This window comes from Trichoderma ghanense, assembly GCF_004382785.1.
Source record: "Trichoderma ghanense strain CCMA-1212 chromosome Unknown scaffold_0, whole genome shotgun sequence".
Taxonomy (NCBI): Eukaryota; Fungi; Ascomycota; class Sordariomycetes; order Hypocreales; family Hypocreaceae; genus Trichoderma; species Trichoderma ghanense.
The window spans coordinates 190409-211390 of NW_027395663.1; the positions used below are offsets into that span (position 1 = coordinate 190409).

Below are 20982 nucleotides of genomic sequence, written 5' to 3' on the forward strand. Positions count from 1 at the left end.
AGATGGTGACGAGGAAATTCAGCTGGCAAAGGGAAGAAGAATGGGCGCAAGAAGTGTGAAATTGGTCCCAATATTGCCGTCGATGTATCAGTCTGAAGATGAAGAATCTGAGGCTGAATCTGGGCTCTGCAAAGGCAAAGCGGCAATGAGGTGAAGGTGGTGAAGAGGTGAGAAGAGGTGACTTGGGTCCTCGCTCAGAGCAGCTGTTTGCAGATGACGCACCTGGGCAGTGTACTGGCGTCCATGATGAATCTTCACTAGGAACTCTCTCATATTATAGGGGTGTATCTGGCGGAAAGGCGACTCGATACGGTCGACTTGGATTTATCGTTCAAATCATGTTCGTTCTCACCCACGGCATCAGATACTACGTGGGGTCAGTATTTTGGGTGTTGGAGAGTGTTGAGGACGGTTATGAAAGGCACGCGTCGCTTTATTTGACGATGAATCTGCGAATATCTCGCTGAAGTGACGAAGCTTTGACAAGGCTTCAGTTTGCTGTAGTACTGCAAGATATCTTGAGAACTCAAGGACACCGAGATTGTGTAAGAAAACCAATTGATTTCCCCTCTGCCTCCCGTCATCTAAAGGTAGGTAAGGTATCTCTCACGACCAGAGAGAGCTTGACACTCGTCTCTGCAGCTATCTAGTCTCGCACCGCTTCGTCCAATCAGAGCCCCGCAATCCACCGCTATAGCCTGCTGAGCCCGCTAAACCCCGCTGACGGCATCGCTGTTGATTGTCCCGTTTCAGCGCCCCGGCGCTCCGTTTCAGCGGCCCAGCAGAAAGTCGCGTCTGGACGTGTCGGCATTTCAGCACCGCCAAAGCAACCAAGGAAAAAAAAATAGAGCTCGAGGGCCTCCACTGAAAAATTAGGTAAACTTGGCCAAACCACCAGGCAGCCCCAAATCGCCAAACAAAAGCTGCACCTCTTTCGACACGCGACAGCAGCAGCACCAACCACTCAGCGGCACGCCGTCCCGTTTGCTTTTGCTCCCGCCGCGCAGAAAAGGTGCCACGATCTCCCCCCCGATTTGCGCTGCTGCAGCGACCGATGCCGCTGAGCAGAATCTCGCACCACCACGGAATGCGATGAGCGCGAATCCTCGCCCGCGGCCTGGGTTCCCAGCAACCCAACTGGCCGCCCACAGACGACGCCTTCACGACGATGACGATCCGCCGGCAGCCGCCTTCAGCACAGCTCTGGGCGCCAACGGCAACAGGCCAGCAGCGAAGCTCCCCGTCGCCCAGCAAAGCGCAGCTCCTCGCAGCCCCGGCACGCAGCCCGTGATCCCTCTGACGCTCCTCGATGCCCCCCAGCAGCGGCTGTACGCCTTTGCCGTCTACATCCTGCTGTGGGCGTGGAAGCTCTACGACTGGATCCAGGTGGTGGAGGATGGAGATGCCTCCTGGTGGCTCTTCCTGAAATGGATCCTCATCGACTTTGCTTTTCTCTTTGGGCTGCCGGAGCTGAGGATACCCTGGCTGGAGCTCTCCCAGCTCGTGGTTACCGCCGTCTTTGCATCCCATCTGGTGACCAATTACATGCTCATGTTCAACATTCCGGTACGTTGACATCTCCAAGCTCTGATTCCATCACCTGCCGGTCCTGGCTTGCTAATTGAGAGACTGCAGCTTCCCTGGCAGACGTGGCTCCTCGGCGTGGCAAAAGTCCTCTACGATCGTGAAATCTCCGTCGCAGAGCACCACGTCAAGGTCTCCGAACTCCTCAACAACCACTCGCTCATCATGGGCAAGCAAGTCATCAACATCCTCCCCGAAGGTTCTGCCGTCCTCAACCCCGAGCACACGCCCTTTTGCTTGTCGGCCAAGTCCCGGACCTCGGCAGCTCTCCCAATCTTCTTCAACTCCACGGTTCCCGCCGAGATCGAATTCCTCCGTCTTGACCTCGACACCGGCAAAGAAGAAATCGTCAAGGTGCCGACCAGGGAAGTCAATAAGCTGGCCAAGGTGGTTCGCGACCACAATGCGGATCCTGATGCTCCGCCGTTCCACTGGACGTACCATGTCAAGAAGCCGGGTGTCTACCGGCTGAACAAAGTTTTGGATGACTATAAGCTAGAAGTCCAGAGGCCAGTCAGGGACACATACGTGGTGCCTTGCCCACAGGCCAAGATCCGGACGACCGATCCTTCAGACCGCTGTATCCGCGACCTGTCCAATCTCTCTCTCGACGTTGTGGGAACACCGCCCCTCAAGATCAAATACTCGCGGACTATCAATGGAAAGAACCATGCTTTCCACTTTCAGAGCCTGCAGCCTGAAGGCTTCAACTCGCCACTTCTCAGCACCTCCGGCCTGGGCATTGACAATGGCGATGACGTCGATTGGGTCAAGCCTCACAAGGTAACCGTGAAGCTTAACGAGTCCATGGCTACCCCTGGAGACTGGGAATACTCAGTAGAGGAAGTGCACGATGCATTCGGCAATGTCGTCAAATATGCGGATGCGTACGAAGACCCGGATTCGCCCAAGATGAAATATCTCTCCCAGAAGTTCACCGTCAAGGAGCGGCCCAAGATCCGCATGCAGGGCTGTGACTTGAGAAATCCCATCAAGGTGGCACGAGGACGCGCAGCCAAACTGCCCATCAGCTTTGGCCTCGCTGGTCCCGTGGATGATACTTCTCACAAGGTCACCTGGATCTTCTCGCCCATCGATTCGATAACCAACAGTGGCGACCACGGTGACCAGGTTTCGGTTGGAACGCACTTTGCCAAGAGCTCGCTCGACAAGCCGTTGGTCTCGGAGCCTGGTCTGTACACGTTGAAGTCTGTTTCGAGCGGCACCTGTGAGGGCGAGGTGGATGAGCCTTCTTCCTGCTTGCTTTTGAACCCTCTCGAGCCTCATTTGTCTCTGCGAACGGAGGAGATCCCGGACAAATGCGCTGGCAACTCCGTTGGTCTTCGCGTTGATCTGGACCTTGTCGGAACACCTCCATTCACCGTACGCTACGACATCATCTCCGACGGACGTGTGGAGAAGCAGGCTCATCGCGTGGATGGCCTGCGATCTCAAATTGAACTTGTTCCTCGAAAGGCCGGGCGCTACAAGTACATCTTTAGGTCCATCGACGATGATGTGTACACCGGGCTGCCCCTGACAGGCAGCGACAAGGTCCTGGAGCAAGTGGTCAAGCCGGCTGCGTCGGCATACATCTCTAACCCTGAGAAGACGATCAATGCTTGTCTGGAGTCTGAAGTGGACGTGGACGTTATGCTCACGGGAGATCCGCCGTTCAGCTTGGAGTGGGAAATCATCCATGATGGCAAGCGCAAGCCCGGGCGTGCAGAGAACATTTACGATTCTCACTTCAAGATCCAGACAGCAGCTCTGTCAAAGGGCGGAGAATACATTCTTGCTCTCAGCAGTGTCCAGGACCAGCGCAAATGCCGAACTTTCTTGCAGGACCAGCTCAAAATCTCCGTACGTCGCCAGCGACCAAGGGCTGCCTTTGGATTGCTGGAGCAAAAGAACAGCATCATGGCCATCGAGGGTGCGGCGCTTCGTCTGCCACTTCGCCTTCAGGGAGAAGCACCGTGGACCATCTCGTATCGGAATCTGGACGGACCGCCCGACATTATCACTAAGACCATTAATGGGCCGAATGATGCCCTCCTGGTTAGGGCTCGAGGCACCTATGAGCTTGTTGATGTGGTAGATAAGCAATGTCCTGGTGTTGTCGAACCCAAGGCTTCGAAATTCCACGTGGACTGGTTCCCTCGTCCGGAGCTTTCCATTGTGCCGTCGGACAGCATCACACCGGCTGCTTCTGGAGTCTTTGTCAAGCAGGAGGTTTGCGAAGGTGATATTGACGGATTTGAAGTCAGGATGAAAGGTAAGCTTAGTTTGGCAGAAGTACGTCTTTTAGAGGCCCGCGGTATGCTAACCATTGTCGACAGGTTCGGCCCCCTTCCACATCGAATACGAAGTCAAACATAGGCCACTGCAGGGCGCCGCCTCGCTCAGTCAAAGAAGCTTCGACGCAGCCCTGCCCAAGGCTGCTGTTGCCATGGACACTTCCAAGGCTGGCGACTACGCGTACAAGTTCTCTGCGCTGGCAGATAATCTCTACAACAGCGACAAGCACTTCAGCCCCTTGGTCGTCCAGCAACGTGTCAACGCTAAGCCGTCGGCTGCCTTCACCAAGCCAGGCCAGGCATTCAAATACTGTCTGGAAGAGCAAGAGCATGAAGATGCGATCCCCATCACTCTTACCGGTGTTCCCCCCTTCTACGTCGAGGTGGAGATCAAGCATCAAGTCGGATCACCCGCGGAAACGTACCGGATCCCTTCCATTCAGACCAACAACTTTGGCATGTCCATTCCTCGGCAGCATCTCCGTCTCGGCAACCAGCAGCTGCTCATCCGTACCGTTAGAGACGCACGGGGCTGCCAGAGGAAGTACGATATCGGCGGGCCATCTATTCAAGTCCAGTTGTACGATGCCCCGTCAATCTACCCGTTGGAGTCTCGCCAGGATTACTGCGTGGGCGAGCGTATCGCCTACACCCTATCCGGCACACCGCCGTTCGACATTGCTTACGACTTCAACGGCCAGTGGCATGCGAAGTCTCACACAACCAGCTTCCGGCGTATTGCTGAGAAGCCCGGCGAGTTCGTCATTAAGAGCGTCTCTGATAAGTCGAGCGAATGTCGTGCCGCCGTCAACATCCCCAAGACGATCCACCCTCTTCCCAGTGTGCAGATCAGCCGTGGTAAATACTCTCGAGTGGACATTCACGAAGGAAACGAAGTCGACATTCTCTTTGAGTTCTGGGGCACTCCTCCGTTTGAGTTTACGTACACGCGAAGCAGCAACGCCAAGAAGGGCCAGCGGAGCATCATACTCGAGACCAGACACGACGTCTCGTACGAGCACAGCAAGGTCGTCAAGGCGAGCCAGGAGGGTACGTACGAAGTTGTTGCGATCAAGGACAAGTACTGCTCCTTTTCCACGCAGCAAGTGGAGCTGAAGAAGGGACGGTAAATTGGGGAGGTGAGCGTGATAGATGTTGGGAAAGAGAAAGAAACGAAGCAAAAAATGAAACCGATATACATGCTGCTACGAATTTAAGGATATGCGAAGGAAGAAGACGAGAAAACATTTTTTGTAAGACATGATGGTTTAAGGGGGGGAGGAATCGAGGCGGGGAGGGGGGCTTGGACTTTGTAGGGGATAAGGGGGGGGACACACATTCTGTACATATGCACTTATACCATGGCACGGCGTTTTTGAGTATGGAAGAACCAGGTTGATGAACTGGAAGAATTGAATTCAAAGTGTTTTTGTAGTATTCCAATGAAGCGGCTTCCGTATCTGGATGATTGAAGGGCTGAATCACGGGAGCTGGTGACCTGCAAGATGTCTGATCGAACAAGGAAAAAAAAAGCCATGTTCCATTTAAACAGGACTCTTTTCATTCAATGGTGCTTGTACGTTATATACATGTGATACTTAGACAATGCGATTCTACCGGTCATCCCAAATTACTCTTCCTCGTCAGCCACCTCAATCTTCTTAATCATCTCTCCACCAGCCCGCCCGATTTCCAACAGTATCGCCTTGCGATTCACCTCCACCTGATCACCCTCGCCGTCGCAAGAATGGAAGTTATACGGCAAGCCGGCCCTAAACTTTTGCTTCTGCAGCCTCGGGTTCCACAGCGCCGCCACCACGCCGCCGTCGTCGTCCTCCGCGGCACTGCCCCGGAAGAAGAGCAGCGTGTCGCCGTACACGCGCTCGAGCTCCTCGATGAAGACGTCCACCGGGTGCGCGCGTATAGGCAGCGGGACGGACGCCGTCAGGGCATCGAGGTTCTTGAACTGGGAGTGCCGCCGGGCGCCGGCCTCGACGGCCGTCTCGCGGATGATGGACTTGATCGCCTTGGGGGACATGTGGATGAGGACGTCGTAGTCCTGGAGGGCGGCCTCGAAGAGGAGGCGCGGGTCGAGGCGGATGCCCTGGTCGCGGACGAGCTTGCAGGCGGCCTTTGCGAGGAGCGTCATGCGGGAGGCGACGAGCTTGGAGGGGGTCGAGCGGGTGTAGGCCAGGCCGGACTGGTCGTGGGAGGTGGCGACGCAGAGGACCTTGTCGTTCATGCCGGGGTCTCGCTTGCGCCACGTCTGGAGCTCGTGGTGGATGGAGGAGCGGGCGTCCTCGGAGAGGTCCTCGGCGGTGTCGACGATGAGGGGGTCGCTGCGCCAGTCCCATTTCGAGAGGAAGAAGAGCGTCCGGAGGAGGCCTGTGGCGACGGAGGTGGGCTGCTTCCAGGGGTATGGCTGGAGGAAGGCGTGGAGGACGAAGAGCTCGATGAGCTCCTCGCGGATGTGGCCGGCGAGCTTGTGGCTGTTGAACCAGTGCTTGACGAGCCGGATGGTGGGCGAGAGCGGGGGGAAGCGCGTGCAGAAGGTGGCGACGGTCTGGGTGTGCAGCGGGAGGGTGTTGTACAGCCAGTTAAGCTTTACAAAGGCCTCCTCGGCCTCTTCGCGGATCCGGGGCTCGAGCGTCTTGTTCTTGACTTGTCGCTCGAGGAGTTTCTCTTCCAGGTCGCAGTGGATCCTGAGCCGGAAAGCTGCGCCTGACTCGTATATGACGTCCAGGTAGGCCAGGTTCTCGATGCCGAGTTCCTTGTTCTCGCGGCCGAGGTACGTGCTGATCTTGTCGTTCGCCTTTCTCAGCCTCTTGTCGATGTCGAGCAGGAACTCAACCTTTGCCTCCTGGATAGCCGTGAGGTTCTCAGGCCACTTGCTTGATGCCTCGAAGTAGAGGTTCACGTCCATGAGGTCGATGGAGCCTTTGTGGTAGCCCATCAGCGGCGGCTCGATGGACGCATAGCGCGCGGACGAGGAGGTGGGGGAAAGCTGTCTGATGTGCAGCGGCAGCTCTTCGAGGTTGCGGATTTCTCTCTCAAAGTTTTGGAACGCCTGTCTTGCTGAATCAAAGGCCGGCTTGTCCATATGAGACAGGCTGATGATGGACGAAAAAGCGCCGCCAATTGTCGTCACCTGGTCCTTTGAAATCTTGAGGTGCCGTTGCAGGATGTAATGTGTAATCTCCTCGCAGATCTGCAGCGGAAGCCTGCTCGACCACTCGACGCACTCCAGGATGCTGCCGTCTTTGAACCGTCGAAGCTCAGCCTTGTCGCCCCAGAACTGCCGGAACCTGGCAGCCTCCTTTTGCTCCTCGGCGGGTGGACCAAACTCCATCTGTCTTGACATGTGTGCCGGATCGAAGATGACGCCTACAAGGACGCGCATGACTTCTTTAGCCGGGGGCTTGGAAAGTGACCAGTGCCCTCTCTGGGGCAGCTGGAACTGAACAAGCTGTGCTCGCTCGCCGTACGCCCGCTTGAGGTGCTTGTATGCTTCGAGGCAGAAGTTGACCCCGGCTCCCCGGCGGTCGGCGGTTTCGGAAAACTTTGCAATATCGGAGCTTTGGATCTCGAAAATGATGTCGAAGGTTTGAAACAGAACATCGGCTTTGACGATGAATGTGGGATCGAACTTGTCGGCCATGGCGTCGGAGAGGAGATCCGTGGTTGATTTTGCGTACATCTGTAGCAAGCTGGCAGACCATGGAGTCATCTTGAACAGGAGGTTAAGCTGTCTGACAGGGTCAAACATGACAGGGCCGGTCTCTCGAACGGCATCTGCAGAGACGCTCGAGGAGCCAAAAGTGTATGGCTTCTTGGTGAAGTCTGTTGTAGATAGAAATTGAACGGCTGCCTTGAACAGCTCAGTGCTGCTTAGGGAAGTCGATAGAGCCGCCTGTCCGTTCCGGCCGCCTGTTTGCAAAAGCAGCGCAATCATCGCTGACCACTCGAAATGGCCGAAGCCTCCGTGAGAGATGGCGCTGCCGAAGCCACGCTGCTGAAGCCATGTCCTGCCGAGGATGCACGCGTCTGCGAAAGCAGGGCACTCCTTTCGCATGTGGGTAAGTAGTCGCAAGTAAGGAATAAATGTCCGCTCGGCGTTCAGAGTAGAATTGTAGAATGGTGTTGCTGCTTGAGCGGCCTTCTTTTCGTCGACCTCACCCAGCCTGTTGTTGCTCGCTTTGGGGGTCACTTTCGACCAAGGGAACAGGCCGTCGGGAGCGCAGGGAATGAGCTTGATGCTATACGACGCCTTCTTCGCCTTCTTCTTGGCCTCTCGATCATCGCTTCCATCGTTCGAGGGTTTAGGTCGGAGGACGACGATCGGCAACAAAGGATTCTCGTTCAGGTTTTCAAAGCTCAATTCCATGTCGTCGGCAAACTCTTTGCGCACGCGCGCGGCAATGTACGCGATGTAGTAGGCTCGGCGGTAAAAGTAGCGCATGTTCGTATAGTCCTTCTCCTGGAACAGCGAGGCGGGCATCTGGACGACCATGTCGATTCCGAACTCGGGCTGCGTCTTAATCATTGTTCGAGAAACATAGCTGCCAACGACGTTGCATTGCGACGGCGGTGCATAGGAGACCTTGTACGGCGCATCCTTTGCCGGCTTCGGGTCGGGAAAGGGGATGACGATGCGGTGCTCTTTTTCGAACCTGACGGTGGCCTCTGCGATCTTGCATCATGTTAGGGTCTCTCTGCACGGCTCCCAAGCTCGTGTCAAAAACTCACCGGTCTGGGATCGTGAGGCTCAATTGAGTCGATGATGCTCTTTAACCGGTGCAATTGGCCGTCGACACCATGGAGGGCCTTTTCGTAGTTGGGCCTGGCCTCCTTCAGCAGCTCGTCCGTCTGCAGGACGAAGGTGCTCGCGGCCGTCACCCGAGCCGTGTTTCGCGACTCAAAGTCGATGAGCCCGGAGTGGCGTAGGCCGATGCTCTCGTGGCCAATCTTGCGGCGCTTCGAGCTCGATTCCATGGTGTGACTGGGCATCTCGGCGTGTCCTTGGTGTAAGCTGGGAGTTGAGCGCATGTCGCATCAGTTTTTTTTTTTTTTTTTTTTTTTTTTTTTTTTTTTTTTTTCTTGATGTTGATAGTCGCGGGGCGATAAGCCGTGCGATAAGAGCTGTGGTTCTATAAGAGGTTTAGCGTGGCCGAGATGTTAAAGAGGTGCTAAATCACCCAGGTACAGAGTATTACTTCGAACAGCTTCACAAACATTTGATGTCTTTCTTGCAGAGAAATTGACGAAGAATTGCTAATTGGAATTTCTATTCTTCGGCCTCCCTTTGGCTTACAACATCCTAGTTGACCTTGACTCATCAATTTATTCTTGGCTCTTATAGAGTTGGTGAAAAAAAGGCCCAAGGGTCTACCCAGTTCTACGGAACAGATCACTGAAGGATGCGGTAAGATGCCTCTTGAGTTGGAAACTGCATGTATTCAAAGAACTGAGATATACACAAGGGAAATCTCAGGAAGCATCGGAAACACCCGTCGCTTGATAACAAGTATAAAGTTGCCATGTAGAAAGCGAACAGTTTGCGACGTATTGGTGTCTTGGAACTTGCACGGGATCGCGTGAGAAGCAACTCGCACGTTGGCCGAGCAGGTGCCTGTGATAAGCTATACTGGTCGATGATTCCTGAAGTAATCCATGACATGCAGTTCGTCTGGCGATGTTGCTCGTCTTCTATTTCAGGTAACATTTCAGAATCCGTTATGCAGAGGACACAGCCCCTAGGTCGTGCTGCTTCCTACGCAGCCGTCTCGGCATTCGCCAAGGCCGAGATGCGCGAAGAGGTTCTTAGAGGTTATATATACCCGTCAAGAAACCGCTTCAACGAACAATTCAAAGAAAGAGCAAAGGACACACCTCTCTTCAACAATCAACTCCGTAGCCGCAACTTGCAAGCACAGCTCAACATGATTGACCACACCATCATCGCAGTCCCCGAGGACAAGTTCAAGGAGTGCCTCAACCTGTACGTCAAGGCTTTCCGAGCCTCTTGGATACCAGATGAGTTTGGCGAGTATACGGCGGGCCGTGGATCAAAGCTCGACTCCTCGATCGAAGACTACACGCTCGCTGACCTCTGGGTCAAGGGGGTCAAGGAGGGTGTCACCAAGACCCACCTTGCGCTCCGGGCCAAAGGTAACAGGCCCGGAGAGGACTCGGTAACTAGGCATTTGACTATGATATGAAGCCTTTGCTGACAACTGTTTTTTTTTTTTTTTTTTTTTTTTTTTTTTTTTTTTTTTTTTTTTTTTTTTTTTTTTTTTTTTTTTTTTTTTTTTTTTTTTTTTTTTTTTTTTTTTTTTTTTTTTTTTTTTTTTTTTTTTTTTTTTTTTTTTTTTTTTTTTTTTTTTTTTTTTTTTTTTTTTTTTTTTTTTTTTTTTTTTTTTTTTTTTTTTTTTTTTTTTTTTTTTTTTTTTTTTTTTTTTTTTTTTTTTTTTTTTTTTTTTTTTTTTTTTTTTTTTCAATCAAGATCGAGCTGCGGTGGACGCCTTCCACGCGGCGGCGCTTTTGGCGGGAGGGAAGGACAACGGAGCGCCAGGCCTGCGAGCGTATCATGCCAGTTATTATGCGGCGTTTGTGACTGATGCGGCGGGCAACAACATTGAAGTTGTGTGCCATAACCCATGAGGGCTTGGAGGCATATTGAGACCTGGAGCGTTGTCTGAAAGAACAGATTAGCAGGATAGTCCTATCTTTAGGTAGTGACACTATCAGCAGCGACGAAACAGTCTTCGAAATAAAACTGCAACTGTTGTGCTTTCAACCTCTGAACAGCATGTGATAATACTGCTGAGATACACCTGGGCTGTATGTAAGCGGAGTGGAAAAGCAGCCCGCCGGCAAGAAATGGCACTCTCCACATTTGGCCGAGGGGAGTTAAGGGCCGTCTTTTCGGGATCAGGCCTCATTGCCGAAAGCCAGCCAGCATTAACCAGCGACTCCATCTTTTCACGATGGCAATGAAGATGGGTGAAGATGGTGATGAGGCATGAATAGATTCAGTATCAGGCACCTTATGTTATCGTGATAAGGACAATTGCCTGGTCGAAAGTGCATCCCACTCTTTTGCAGGCAGGTGCAGGCAGGGCTCGACAGCACTTTGCCACAAACGTCAAGTCAAGCAGCACCACGAATTTGCCATTTGCATGCTTTTTTTTTTATCCCAAGAACAAGACGAAAATGAATCCGTATCTAAAGAGAGAAACTCTCCGCCAGCGCCGCCGGATGAATCTTTCATTCTCGGCATCAACATCGGAACGCGTTTCCGGGAAAAGCCATATCCTCCACAGCATGTGCCGACTGCTCCAACAAAAAGCCTGGGTCTGGTTTCGGCTTCGGAAGCCGGGCCAGCAGCCTTTAGCTGAGAGACGGCGCAGTTGTCTCATTAGCTTCCGAACGCTTTCAATTCGACAAGTATCTTGGCTCGAGGATTACACCCGGCTGTAGGGCATGGGCACGGGACCCATGGCTATCTGTGGATGAATGCTGTATGGCTGCGAAAGTTGCGCCGATTGAATATCGACTGACATCAAAGAATAGCACAGCTGCCGCTTCCCGCCAAGCTCGATGAAAGCATTGTCGACTTGCACACCATTACGCAAATTACACGGACGGAATCCTTCTCCGCGACCAATTCCCATCTCCAACTCGGTGGCTGCTCCCCCACACGCCCGCCGCCCCTATCCGACCCTTGCAACGGAACCGTCCCGCTGTGAGCCTGCTTCTCCTCACTTGAAATGCCCGAATCTGCTCTCCTGGCCATGCGGAGACTTGACCTGCGGCAGTGGGTTCGGCCATCGACGGCTATTGTACCGGCAAAAGCATCGCACTCTCGGCACCCTTCATAACGCGCCTGGTGCCGTCAACTGGCATCCGAAAGCGCTCCAACTATTGTTTATTTCGTTATTTCTCCCTCTCAGCCTTGATTTGCGCTGTTCACATCTCTTGATATTTTCGGTCTTCGCCGCAGCAAAGCAGTCACTGAGTTACGACAGCTTTTGATTCCCCCAGGGTCCAGCATCTACCCCTCCACAATGCCGTCTACAGCTCTGCGCCTGCGGACCCTCGGCGCCTTTGCGCGCCATGCGACAAACGTGAGTCTGGAAAACCAGTCGATTAGAAGTAACAATCGCGCCTCATGCAGATCAGAGCTAACATCCTCACGCTCTAGCCCACTGCTGTCTTGTCCAGATCATTTTCTGCCACTGCCCGCCGAGCTGAGATCAACAAGGTGCTGCCGTCCGCCGCCGAGGCCATCAAGGACCTCAAGGCCAACTCGACGTTATTGTGCGGTGGATTCGGCCTTTGCGGTGTCCCCGATACTCTGATTGACGAGGTCCTCAAGAGGCCCGACATCACTGGCCTCACAGCCGTGTCGAACAATGCCGGCACCGACAGCTCCGGTCTCGGCAAGCTCCTCAAGACGAAGCAGGTCAAGAAGATGATTGCTAGCTACATTGGCGAAAACAAAACGTTCGAGACAATGTACCTCACCGGCCAGGTTGAGCTGGAGCTGACCCCCCAAGGAACCCTTGCAGAGCGATGCGCAGCCGGTGGTAAGGGCATTCCTGCTTTCTACACGCCCGCAGCCTTTGGAACCGTTGTTCAGACCGGCGATCTACCGCTCAGGAACAAGCCCGACGGCTCCCCGGACGTGTACTCCTATCCCAAGGACGTCAAGGTCTTCAATGGCAAGCCATACCTCCTCGAAGAGAGCATTGCCGGCGATTATGCCTTTGTCAAGGCGTACAAGGCCGATAAGCTCGGCAACTGCCAGTTCCGCCTGGCGGCCAACAACTTCAATGGCGCCATGGGCCGCAACGCCAAGGTCACCATAGTCGAAGCCGAGCACATTGTCGAGCCGGGCGAGATTCCTCCCGAGGCCATCCACCTGCCCGGCATCTACGTCAAGCGCGTGATCCAGAGCACCAGCCCCAAGAATATTGAGAAATACACCTGGGCCAAGGAGGATACCGATGCCGACGCCAAAGCGGTGCTGGGGACGGGCGAGACTGCGGCCAAGAGGGAGCGGATCGTCAAGCGCGCAGCCAAGGAGTTCAAGAACGGCATGTACGCCAACCTGGGCATCGGCATGCCCATGCTTGCGCCCGGCTTCGTCGGTCCCGAGGTTGAGGTCCAGCTGCAGTCCGAGAACGGTATCTTGGGCCTTGGCCCCTACCCGAAGAAGGGCCAGGAGGACCCCGATCTGATCAATGCCGGAAAGGAGACGGTCACTCTGAAACCCGGCGCCGCGGTCTTTGGTAGCGAAGAGAGCTTCGGCATGATTCGCAGCGGCAGGATTAACCTGACCATCCTCGGTGCTATGCAGGTCAGCGCAACTGGCGACCTGGCCAACTGGATGTTGCCGGGCAAAGTCAAGGGCTTTGGAGGCGCCATGGACCTTGTGAGCAACCCCAGTGCCACCAAGGTGGTGGTGACTATGGAGCATACCGATAAGAAGGGCAATCCCAAGATTGTCAAGCAGTGCGCATTCCCGCTCACTGGCCGCGCCTGTGTTTCTAGAATCATTACCGAGCTGGTGAGTGTTTTGCGTTCACCGTATTGTTCACCATATCTTGTACGAGAGCCACACGCTAACATGCCTCTTTCTCCAGGGCGTCTTTGATGTCGACTTCGCCCACGGACTGACTCTCATTGAGATCGCAGACGGAGTGACGGTAGACGAGATCAAGAGCAAGACGGAGGCGCCGTTCACAGTCGCCGAGGACCTGAAACCCATGCTATAAGCGATCGACGCTGATGCGATGACGGGGCTGTATCTGATGTAACACTACGAGGTGAAGAGCTAATGTATATACCAAAACTGGCGGCTGTATGACTTATAGGATGCTGCATGAAACGGCACGACCTTGCTGAGTCTGGACACCAGCACAGGCGTTTGGGGAGGAGATAGAATAAGATAGCGCTGCTTTATCCGCATGAACAAATCAAACACCATAAAGGCCGAAACCCCCAACGTACGGACACCACTGAAGGCATGTAGGTACGCAGCTTCAGCGCCGTGGCCTGTTGCAGCCTGTTGAGTTGCGATCATTGCCCGGCATCTTAGTAACAGTAGACAACACGCAACCTGCCACCTCTTGCGCCCTGCTGACACATCCGGTCCCAGCAGAGCTGCACTGCCTTATAAGTTAGTACAACTTCAACATGCGCCACCTCGAGGAAAGCTGCAACGCTCAACTCGGGCATCACGGGCGCCTCTCCAGGTTAAGCCCGGCTGCGGAATAGCCTATCGGTCGGTCCTTGATCCATCTTTATTCATCCCATCCCGTACCTGTACTTTGACTTGCGCCCCGTCCATCAGCCCCTCTACATGTAAGGTAGCGTCGTCATCAGCCGCTGCATCCATCCAGCGCGACGGGATCTCTCCCAGTGGCATCGCTTGGCCATGAATAACTACGATCCCTCCACCGGCCAGGTCTATCGAGAATGGACAGTCCCGGGCCGCATCAGCGCCAGCTCAGGCCATGACTGGTCGCGGCGGCGGCCGTATCCCCAGTTCAGGGCTCGCGGGGCCCGGGGCCCGCGGACTCTGGTGGACATGGCGGTCAATGTCATTGCGGACAACATTGGGGACGTGTCGGAGGAGCTTCTCGGGGCGATGCCTGTACAACTTGTTTGGCGTATCTGGCGTTTTCTAGAGGCAAGGTTTGTTGGCCTTTACCTCTATGTCTATGGATGAGGTGCTTGGGCGGTAACGAGCTCAACAAGTGCTGGGCTCGGCACGCTTCTAATACTATGTTCACACAAAGCATCATGCCAGATGAGCTGCTGACGAGCTGCTTCTAGAGGTGTATGTCTTCATGCTTGGAAACTGTTCTCGGCATTGCTACTACCGGAAGACGAGGAGAAGAGCCTCGGGCTCTATCGATTCCGACAGCACATCTGCCATCCCAACGTGAGTGACCTCAGGTGGTACACGAAGCCGCTCACGTCTCTGACGACGGAGTTCATCACCCACCTCGTGCTGAGCGGAGGCAGCGAGTTTGCCGTCCATGACATGCTCAGCTTAGCAGACATGAAGAATCTGGGCGTGCTGGAGATTATCCAGCCTGCAGATGAGACGGGCGGCTACTTCCCGGAGGTGAGCGACAACCTCATCCGCGGCTGGACGGAGACGGAGGATCCCTTTCCCATGCTGAGGATCCTGAGGATCTGGGGCGACCGATCGACTTCGAAGAACTGCCTGCGCTGGGTCGCCAAGTTCCCTTCATTAGCGCTGTTTGACGTTACAGGCTTCAAGAAAGGCTGGGACAAGCCGATGGAAGAGGCAGCCGAGGCCGGCTGGGCAGTGACTGATCTCTCGGGAGGCCAGGAGAGTTCTCTACTGAAGAATCTGATGCTCCTGGTTCCAGACGAGCACGTCAACAAGACGCGAGACTCGATCAAAAGCGTCGATGCCGACTTGGTGACGCTCTGCAGCGATTCGCAGTGTGCTATCAAGTTTGTCCCCGACCGAGAGGCGCCGCCTCTGCTGGACTACCTCACGGACACGGGCAAGGTGTATCTGCCCTCCTGGGACCCAGATGCCGCGTTCAGGGAAGCGGGAGCTTGCCACGGCGTTGCCTTCGAGGCATGGGCTTTCTGGCTCTACTCGTTCCTCGGCCAGCTGAGCGGCGACATCGACATGGTGAACCGAGGCCTTTCCGTAGACAAGCAGGCCGTAGCCGGTCCGTTTGTGCTACCGTCGCGGCCCATGGCGTGCCTGTTTTTGGGCCACAGCGGGCGAGGAGGCATCGCGTCGAAGCCGTCTTACGTGAGCCGGGGCTTGTTCTCGACGACGCGGTACATCTTTACCCGCCAGATGGATGCGAGCCGGTACAGCAGAGAGAAACCTAATGGCCAAGAGGAGGAACACGCCCACGGAGACGGGCACGGGGACAGGCATGGAAAATCAAGCCATGCCTTCAGCAACGGGTTTCGCATGGCAAACCCCCGGCCGACGCAGAAGAGGAAGCTGCTACACGAAATGCTACACTCGCTCTCCAGATGAGAGATGGGAATTGAATGAAGGTGCATTAGCTAGCCTTCAGGATGAGTGCATGACACGGAGGACTTGCATGGTCGGCTCAAAGAAGCTGGCCATAGGATAGCAAGACAGTCATCTATGTTCTACGATGGACAAGCACGTCACACGGAAGCCGTTCCTGATACCTAGAGCAGGGCCTGCAAACATGACCAGTTCCTCCATCATCTCAGCGTCTTGACTACGTATAGTAGGCAGGGAGGAGAAAAGACGCGACAAGGTCATCGAAGCATGTACCGCCGAAAAAATTTATCTATCCCAAACGCAACCCTCCGAAGAGGGGAGTATAGCAGGACAGAGGGTAAGTCAGCAGAAGTTGTTCTATCCTCCAGTTTCCCCTCCAGGCGCATCCAAAGGTTGTCGAAAGCCAGAGTGAATTTGAAGGAAGTATTTCTAGTAGGTTTCACTGAAGAAAAAGAAAAAGAAAAAAAGAAGAGGAAAATTTTTTTTTGATGAGGACGCATTTTAATGATTTTTCGTGTGGAGTTTCTTTGGGGGGAGCGGAAAAACGTGGGTGCGGCGATAGACAGGGGTACATGCTCATGTAGATGGACATCTGCACTTTGCTGGGCTTGAAGTTTGTGAGGACCATTATGGCGTTATGTTTTGCCAGTCATTGATTTGAAGAATTGGTACGGAATATGGCATGCTATGGACATGGTTGTCCTCAAATGACAGAGTCATCAGCATCAAGATTGTCTAATTACATTCGGGATACGATGAGTGCAGATGTTCGAGCTTGGCCTCTCTAACTGTGATGGTCCCAGCCAGCCGACCAATCGTTTCCCGTCGATTTCAACGCCGGAAGGGTCCTGTCTGCAAAAAGTACTTTGGCGCTACAACACGACCCTGTCAAGCCTGTCAAATGGTCGGCCTCAGTCCGTGGCAGTTGGGCGACAATCCTTGAAGCTTCCATGTTGCAAAAGGCGCTTTAGCGTCGCCGTGCCAGTGATAATCTTTATGAGTCATACAGCTGCCCTGCCATGGTAGCATGACGACTTGAGCAAAAGATCCTTCGAGGACAAATAAGGAACAAGGAAAATCAGAACCAAACGTAGAGCCTCTGGAGGTTTCTGCTGCGTATCTCCCGTACAAGTGCGCAAGGCTGAGGTGGGCGACAAAGTATCGTCCAAGTACCCCGCTACCCCGCCGCGTGTTGCTGGTGACTCGAACGAGCGATTGCCACAAGATAAAGTTGTGCGCAGCCTCGAAGGAAGAAGCGCAAAGCCGCAGGTTGCCAGCTCGAAGCGCATCCGATTTGCAAGAAACACCAACGCCTACCTTAAGCCACACAGTTCTCCCTCTTTACGCGAGAATCCCAGACGCACCCATACACGGGCCTACGAACACACATTACACCTCTTATCTAAAAAGCCTTGATAATCCTTGAACCAAAATGCCTGGTGGTGCTCCTGGTTCGAGCTCGCGTGGCCGCGGCGGCAAGTTTCGAAAATTCACCAGAGGAGGCAAGTTCAAACCACCTTATCCAAAGCCGTTTCCCATACACTAATGATGGTTCTGGGAAAACAGGCGGCAAGCACTTCTCCCGCAACCTCCAGCCTCTCGACACCGAAGGCAACGCGGTGAGCATGTGGGGTGACGACGTCCAGCTCAACAACGAGGAAGACGAGTCCGAGGAAGAGTCCGAAGAGGAATCATCCGAGGAGGACGAGGAGCAGCAGGGCGGCAGCAGCAGCAGCAGCAAGGCCGCCGCCCAGCTGACCGCCGAGGCCAACCGCGAAGACCGGAAAGCGCAGAAGAAGGCCCGGAAAGAGGCCGCCATAGCCAAGCAGAAGAGCCGCGCGGTCGAGGTCGGCGACATGCCGTCTTCCAGCGACGACGAGAGCGACGCGGACCTGCCCGCCAACCCGAACCACTCCTCCTCGGCCCGCAAGCAGGCCTCCAAGGGCGCGGCGGACGTCGACGCCATCACCGAGGGCGTCAAGAAGCTGCCTGCCAGCCGGCGCGAGAGGGAGGCGGCGGAGGCGGCGGCCGCCAAGGAGAGGTACATGAAGCTGCATGCCGAGGGCAAGACGGACGAGGCCAAGGCGGATATTGCCCGTCTCAAGGCCATTCGTGCGCAGCGCGAGGCTGATGCCGCTAGGAGACAGGTAGGTCTTTCCTCGATCGATTTCAGACTTTTGGCATCTTGTATCGTTGCTGCGATGGCTAACGTGAGATTTCTCCCTTAGGCTGAGAAGGAAGAGAAGGAAGAGCGAGAGAGAGAGCGGAGGGCTGAGATCGAGGCCCGAGAGGCCAAGCTGCGAGCGCTGGCCGCTGGCCCCAAGAAGAGCAGCAAAAAGAAATAAGCTTCTTCTATGGCTTGGTGGTTCTGCAGAGATGTCTTGGGTTTTGACGTCCGTGGGCTAGTTCTGGTATAAAGTGGACAATGTGAGGTGGTCGTATAACTGGAATGCCTGACGGGTAGTCAGAGCTACTGACGATACACCTGTTGAAGTTGGTCTCGCCATTTGTTCCGTTGCAGTGAGATATAGTTACTTGATGCTCTCGTGACCCTTGCTTTAGTCTGGCCTCTGGCCTGAGAGCACGGCGCTTCGACGACGAGAGATGGCATAAAATCGTCCCAAAGTGCCTACCCAATACCGAAAGATGCAAATCGACATTGTACTCTTCAGAACTCGAATAATGCCTCCTGAATTACAATCTCAGAATTCTCTTCAATTCCACGAACTTCAATTCCTGCTGCGCATGCGCCTGTACTAGTACCTGGCGGTTGGCGGCTACCCCACATCCAGATCCGTGGTACAGCAGAGGTGGAAAAAAAAATTGGACACCCCAGAAAAAAAATCAAGAAAAGTCCCCCAGCAAGCAGACAGTGGCAGGAAGGAAAAAAAAAAAAACATCACCTAACCTCACCTCACACCAACCACCAGCGATTCCCTCTGCACTCTACGTTGCTGGCTGCGGATCAATCAGCGCCGTTGCCACAGTACTCAATCTTAGACGCCTTCGTCATTGCATATTCTGTTCTTTCTCTGACGTTACTGCGCTTCTCACGATACTGAAGCTACGATGGCGGATTCCTCACTGCAGGTTCGTTTCCAGCCTCCGTTCGTAATGCTTAGCCCCGCCGGGTGCACAGGCAGCTGAGAGACGAGAGTCGCGAATCATGAGCTGACATGGCTTGTTAGGATCGCCTGCGCGATCATGCCAAGGCCTTTGATGGCCTGCTGAGCCTGATTCCGGCCAAGATGTACTACGGTGAAGACACAAGCGTACGTTGACCGACTCCGCCCTACCGACTCTTACCCCCTCAATGGAGCGCATAGCTAGACATGGCGACGCGTGCGAGGCTATTGAAGGACCAGGGCTGACGTTGATTGATCTGTAGGACCAATGGAAAAAGGAGAAGCAGACAAAACAGGAGGCCGCCGCCGCCCGCAGAGCTAAGCTTGACCCTGACAGCGCCCTGAACCGCAACGCCAAAGAAATCATGGACGAGCGAGCCAAGAACAAGCGGAAGCTGCGAGAGATGGAGCAGGACGAGAATGAGCCCGAAGAAACATACGAACCCGTCACCGGCGTCGAGGCTGAGAAGCCCCTTGAAGGCTTGAAGCGGAAGAACCCTGACACGCCGCAGAAGAAGCTCAAGACCAATGGTGACGTGGAAGTCGAGGGTAACGGCGAGGCTGAAGATGAGGCACGAGATGTCGAGGCTACGCCGAAGCTGTCGAAAAAGGAGGAGAAGCGAGCCGCCAAGCGAGAGAAGAAGGCTGAGAAGAAGGCCGAGAAGAAGATGAAGCAAGAGTCGGGCGAAGCAGCAACCCCGGCCAAGACGCCGGCCAAAACCCCTGTCAAGGAAGCTACCGAGACCACCAGCACACCTGCGTCGAAGAAGCAGAAGAACAAGAAAGCGGCAAAGGAAGCAGCTACACCCTCAAAACCCCAGCCGACTCCCACTCCCTCGAAATCACAGGATGTTAAAGTTCAAGACTCCGACAAACCGGACGAAATCATGCAAGACCAGTTGGATGGCCTGGACCCTTCTCTAGACTTCTCTGGCCTGCAGAGAGAAGACGACGGTAGCGCTGTGTCAGCTCCCGACTCCGAGCTACACTCTCCCACCTTTGACTCTACCGAGACTCCCAATGACACGCAACCCGCATCTACAGAGCTCGCCAGCACCACCACATCCATCTCCTCAGTCGCCCCGTCAGAAAAGCCAAAGCACATCAAGATACCTGCCGACACAACCGCCCTGAGAGCTCGTCTTGCCGCCAAGATCGAGGCTCTCCGCGCGGCCAGAAAAGCCGACGGAACGAACGGCAAGCCCATTCGCACAAGGCAAGAGCTCATCGAGGCGAGAAGAGCAAAGGAAGCCCAGCGAAAGGCCCACAAGAAGGAGCTTCGACAGCTGGCAAAGGAGGAGGCGCAGAAGAAGCGCGAGGAGGCGCTGGCGTCCAACTCGCCGGGCGTCATGAGCCCCAACATCAGCCTCGACGACGCTCAGGGGGGCTTCGCCTTTGGACGGGTAGCGTTTGCGGACGGCTCGCAGATGTCGCACGACCTCGGCTACTTCCTCAACAGGGGCAAGAAGAAGGGCCCGTCGGACCCCAAGACGGCCCTCCTCAAGGTGCAGCACGAGAAGAAGCGCATCGAGGAGCTCGACGCCGAGAAGCGCCAGGACATTGAGGAGAAGGAGTTGTGGCTCAACGCGCGGCGCCGCGCCGAGGGCGAGAAGATCCGCGACGACGAGGCCATGCTCAAGAAGGCCGTGAAGCGCAAGGAGGCGGCCAAGAAGAAGAGCGAAAAGGCGTGGAAGGAGCGCGCGACGGGCGTCGCCAAGGCGCAGCACGAGAAGCAGAAGAAGCGCGAGGAAAACATCAAGCAGCGGCGCGAGGACAAGCTGCTGCGGCGGTCGGGCAAGAAGAAGAAGGGCGGCGCCAAGAAGAAGGGCGGCCGGCCGGGCTTTGAGGGGAGCTTTGGCGTGGGCGGGAAGCGCAAGTGATGATGTTGACGATGATGATGATGATGAGGGGTTGAACGATGGATGTGAGGACG

At 54.8% G+C, this 20982-nt stretch overlaps 6 protein-coding genes across 6 annotated transcripts; 5 read left to right on the plus strand and 1 right to left on the minus strand.

Annotated features, from left to right (window-relative positions):
- Positions 1–1092: 1092 nt before the first annotated feature.
- Positions 1093–5011, plus strand: CCMA1212_000067 (Nucleoporin POM152; the record flags this gene model as incomplete). Its single annotated transcript, XM_073697552.1, has 3 exons — positions 1093–1566; positions 1636–3859; positions 3924–5011. 3 exons carry the CDS (start codon positions 1093–1095, stop codon positions 5009–5011), a joined length of 3786 nt encoding a protein of 1261 aa, XP_073563791.1.
- Positions 5012–5511: 500 nt separating this feature from the next.
- Positions 5512–9197, minus strand: CCMA1212_000068 (U3 small nucleolar RNA-associated protein 22; the record flags this gene model as incomplete). Its single annotated transcript, XM_073697553.1, has 3 exons — positions 5512–8571; positions 8628–8910; positions 9193–9197. The coding sequence occupies 3 exons, from the start codon at positions 9195–9197 to the stop codon at positions 5512–5514; spliced, it is 3348 nt and encodes a 1115-aa protein (XP_073563784.1).
- A 359-nt stretch (positions 9198–9556) lies between these two features.
- CCMA1212_000069 (uncharacterized protein) lies at positions 9557–10541 on the plus strand (the record flags this gene model as incomplete). The annotated part of the gene is made up of 3 exons (XM_073697554.1): positions 9557–9565; positions 9623–10049; positions 10384–10541. 3 exons carry the CDS (start codon positions 9557–9559, stop codon positions 10539–10541), a joined length of 594 nt encoding a protein of 197 aa, XP_073563785.1.
- Positions 10542–11924: 1383 nt separating this feature from the next.
- CCMA1212_000070 (Succinyl-CoA:3-ketoacid coenzyme A transferase 1) lies at positions 11925–15927 on the plus strand (the record flags this gene model as incomplete). Its single annotated transcript, XM_073697555.1, has 4 exons — positions 11925–12007; positions 12085–13452; positions 13529–13623; positions 14724–15927. The coding sequence occupies exons 1-4, from the start codon at positions 11948–11950 to the stop codon at positions 15925–15927; spliced, it is 2727 nt and encodes a 908-aa protein (XP_073563112.1). The 5' UTR covers positions 11925–11947.
- A 1429-nt stretch (positions 15928–17356) lies between these two features.
- On the plus strand, positions 17357–18269 carry CCMA1212_000071 (uncharacterized protein; the record flags this gene model as incomplete). The annotated part of the gene is made up of 3 exons (XM_073697556.1): positions 17357–17375; positions 17491–18071; positions 18153–18269. 3 exons carry the CDS (start codon positions 17357–17359, stop codon positions 18267–18269), a joined length of 717 nt encoding a protein of 238 aa, XP_073563111.1.
- A 724-nt stretch (positions 18270–18993) lies between these two features.
- CCMA1212_000072 (Ribosomal RNA-processing protein 14) lies at positions 18994–20929 on the plus strand (the record flags this gene model as incomplete). The annotated part of the gene is made up of 3 exons (XM_073697557.1): positions 18994–19014; positions 19113–19196; positions 19313–20929. 3 exons carry the CDS (start codon positions 18994–18996, stop codon positions 20927–20929), a joined length of 1722 nt encoding a protein of 573 aa, XP_073563810.1.
- Positions 20930–20982: the final 53 nt, after the last annotated feature.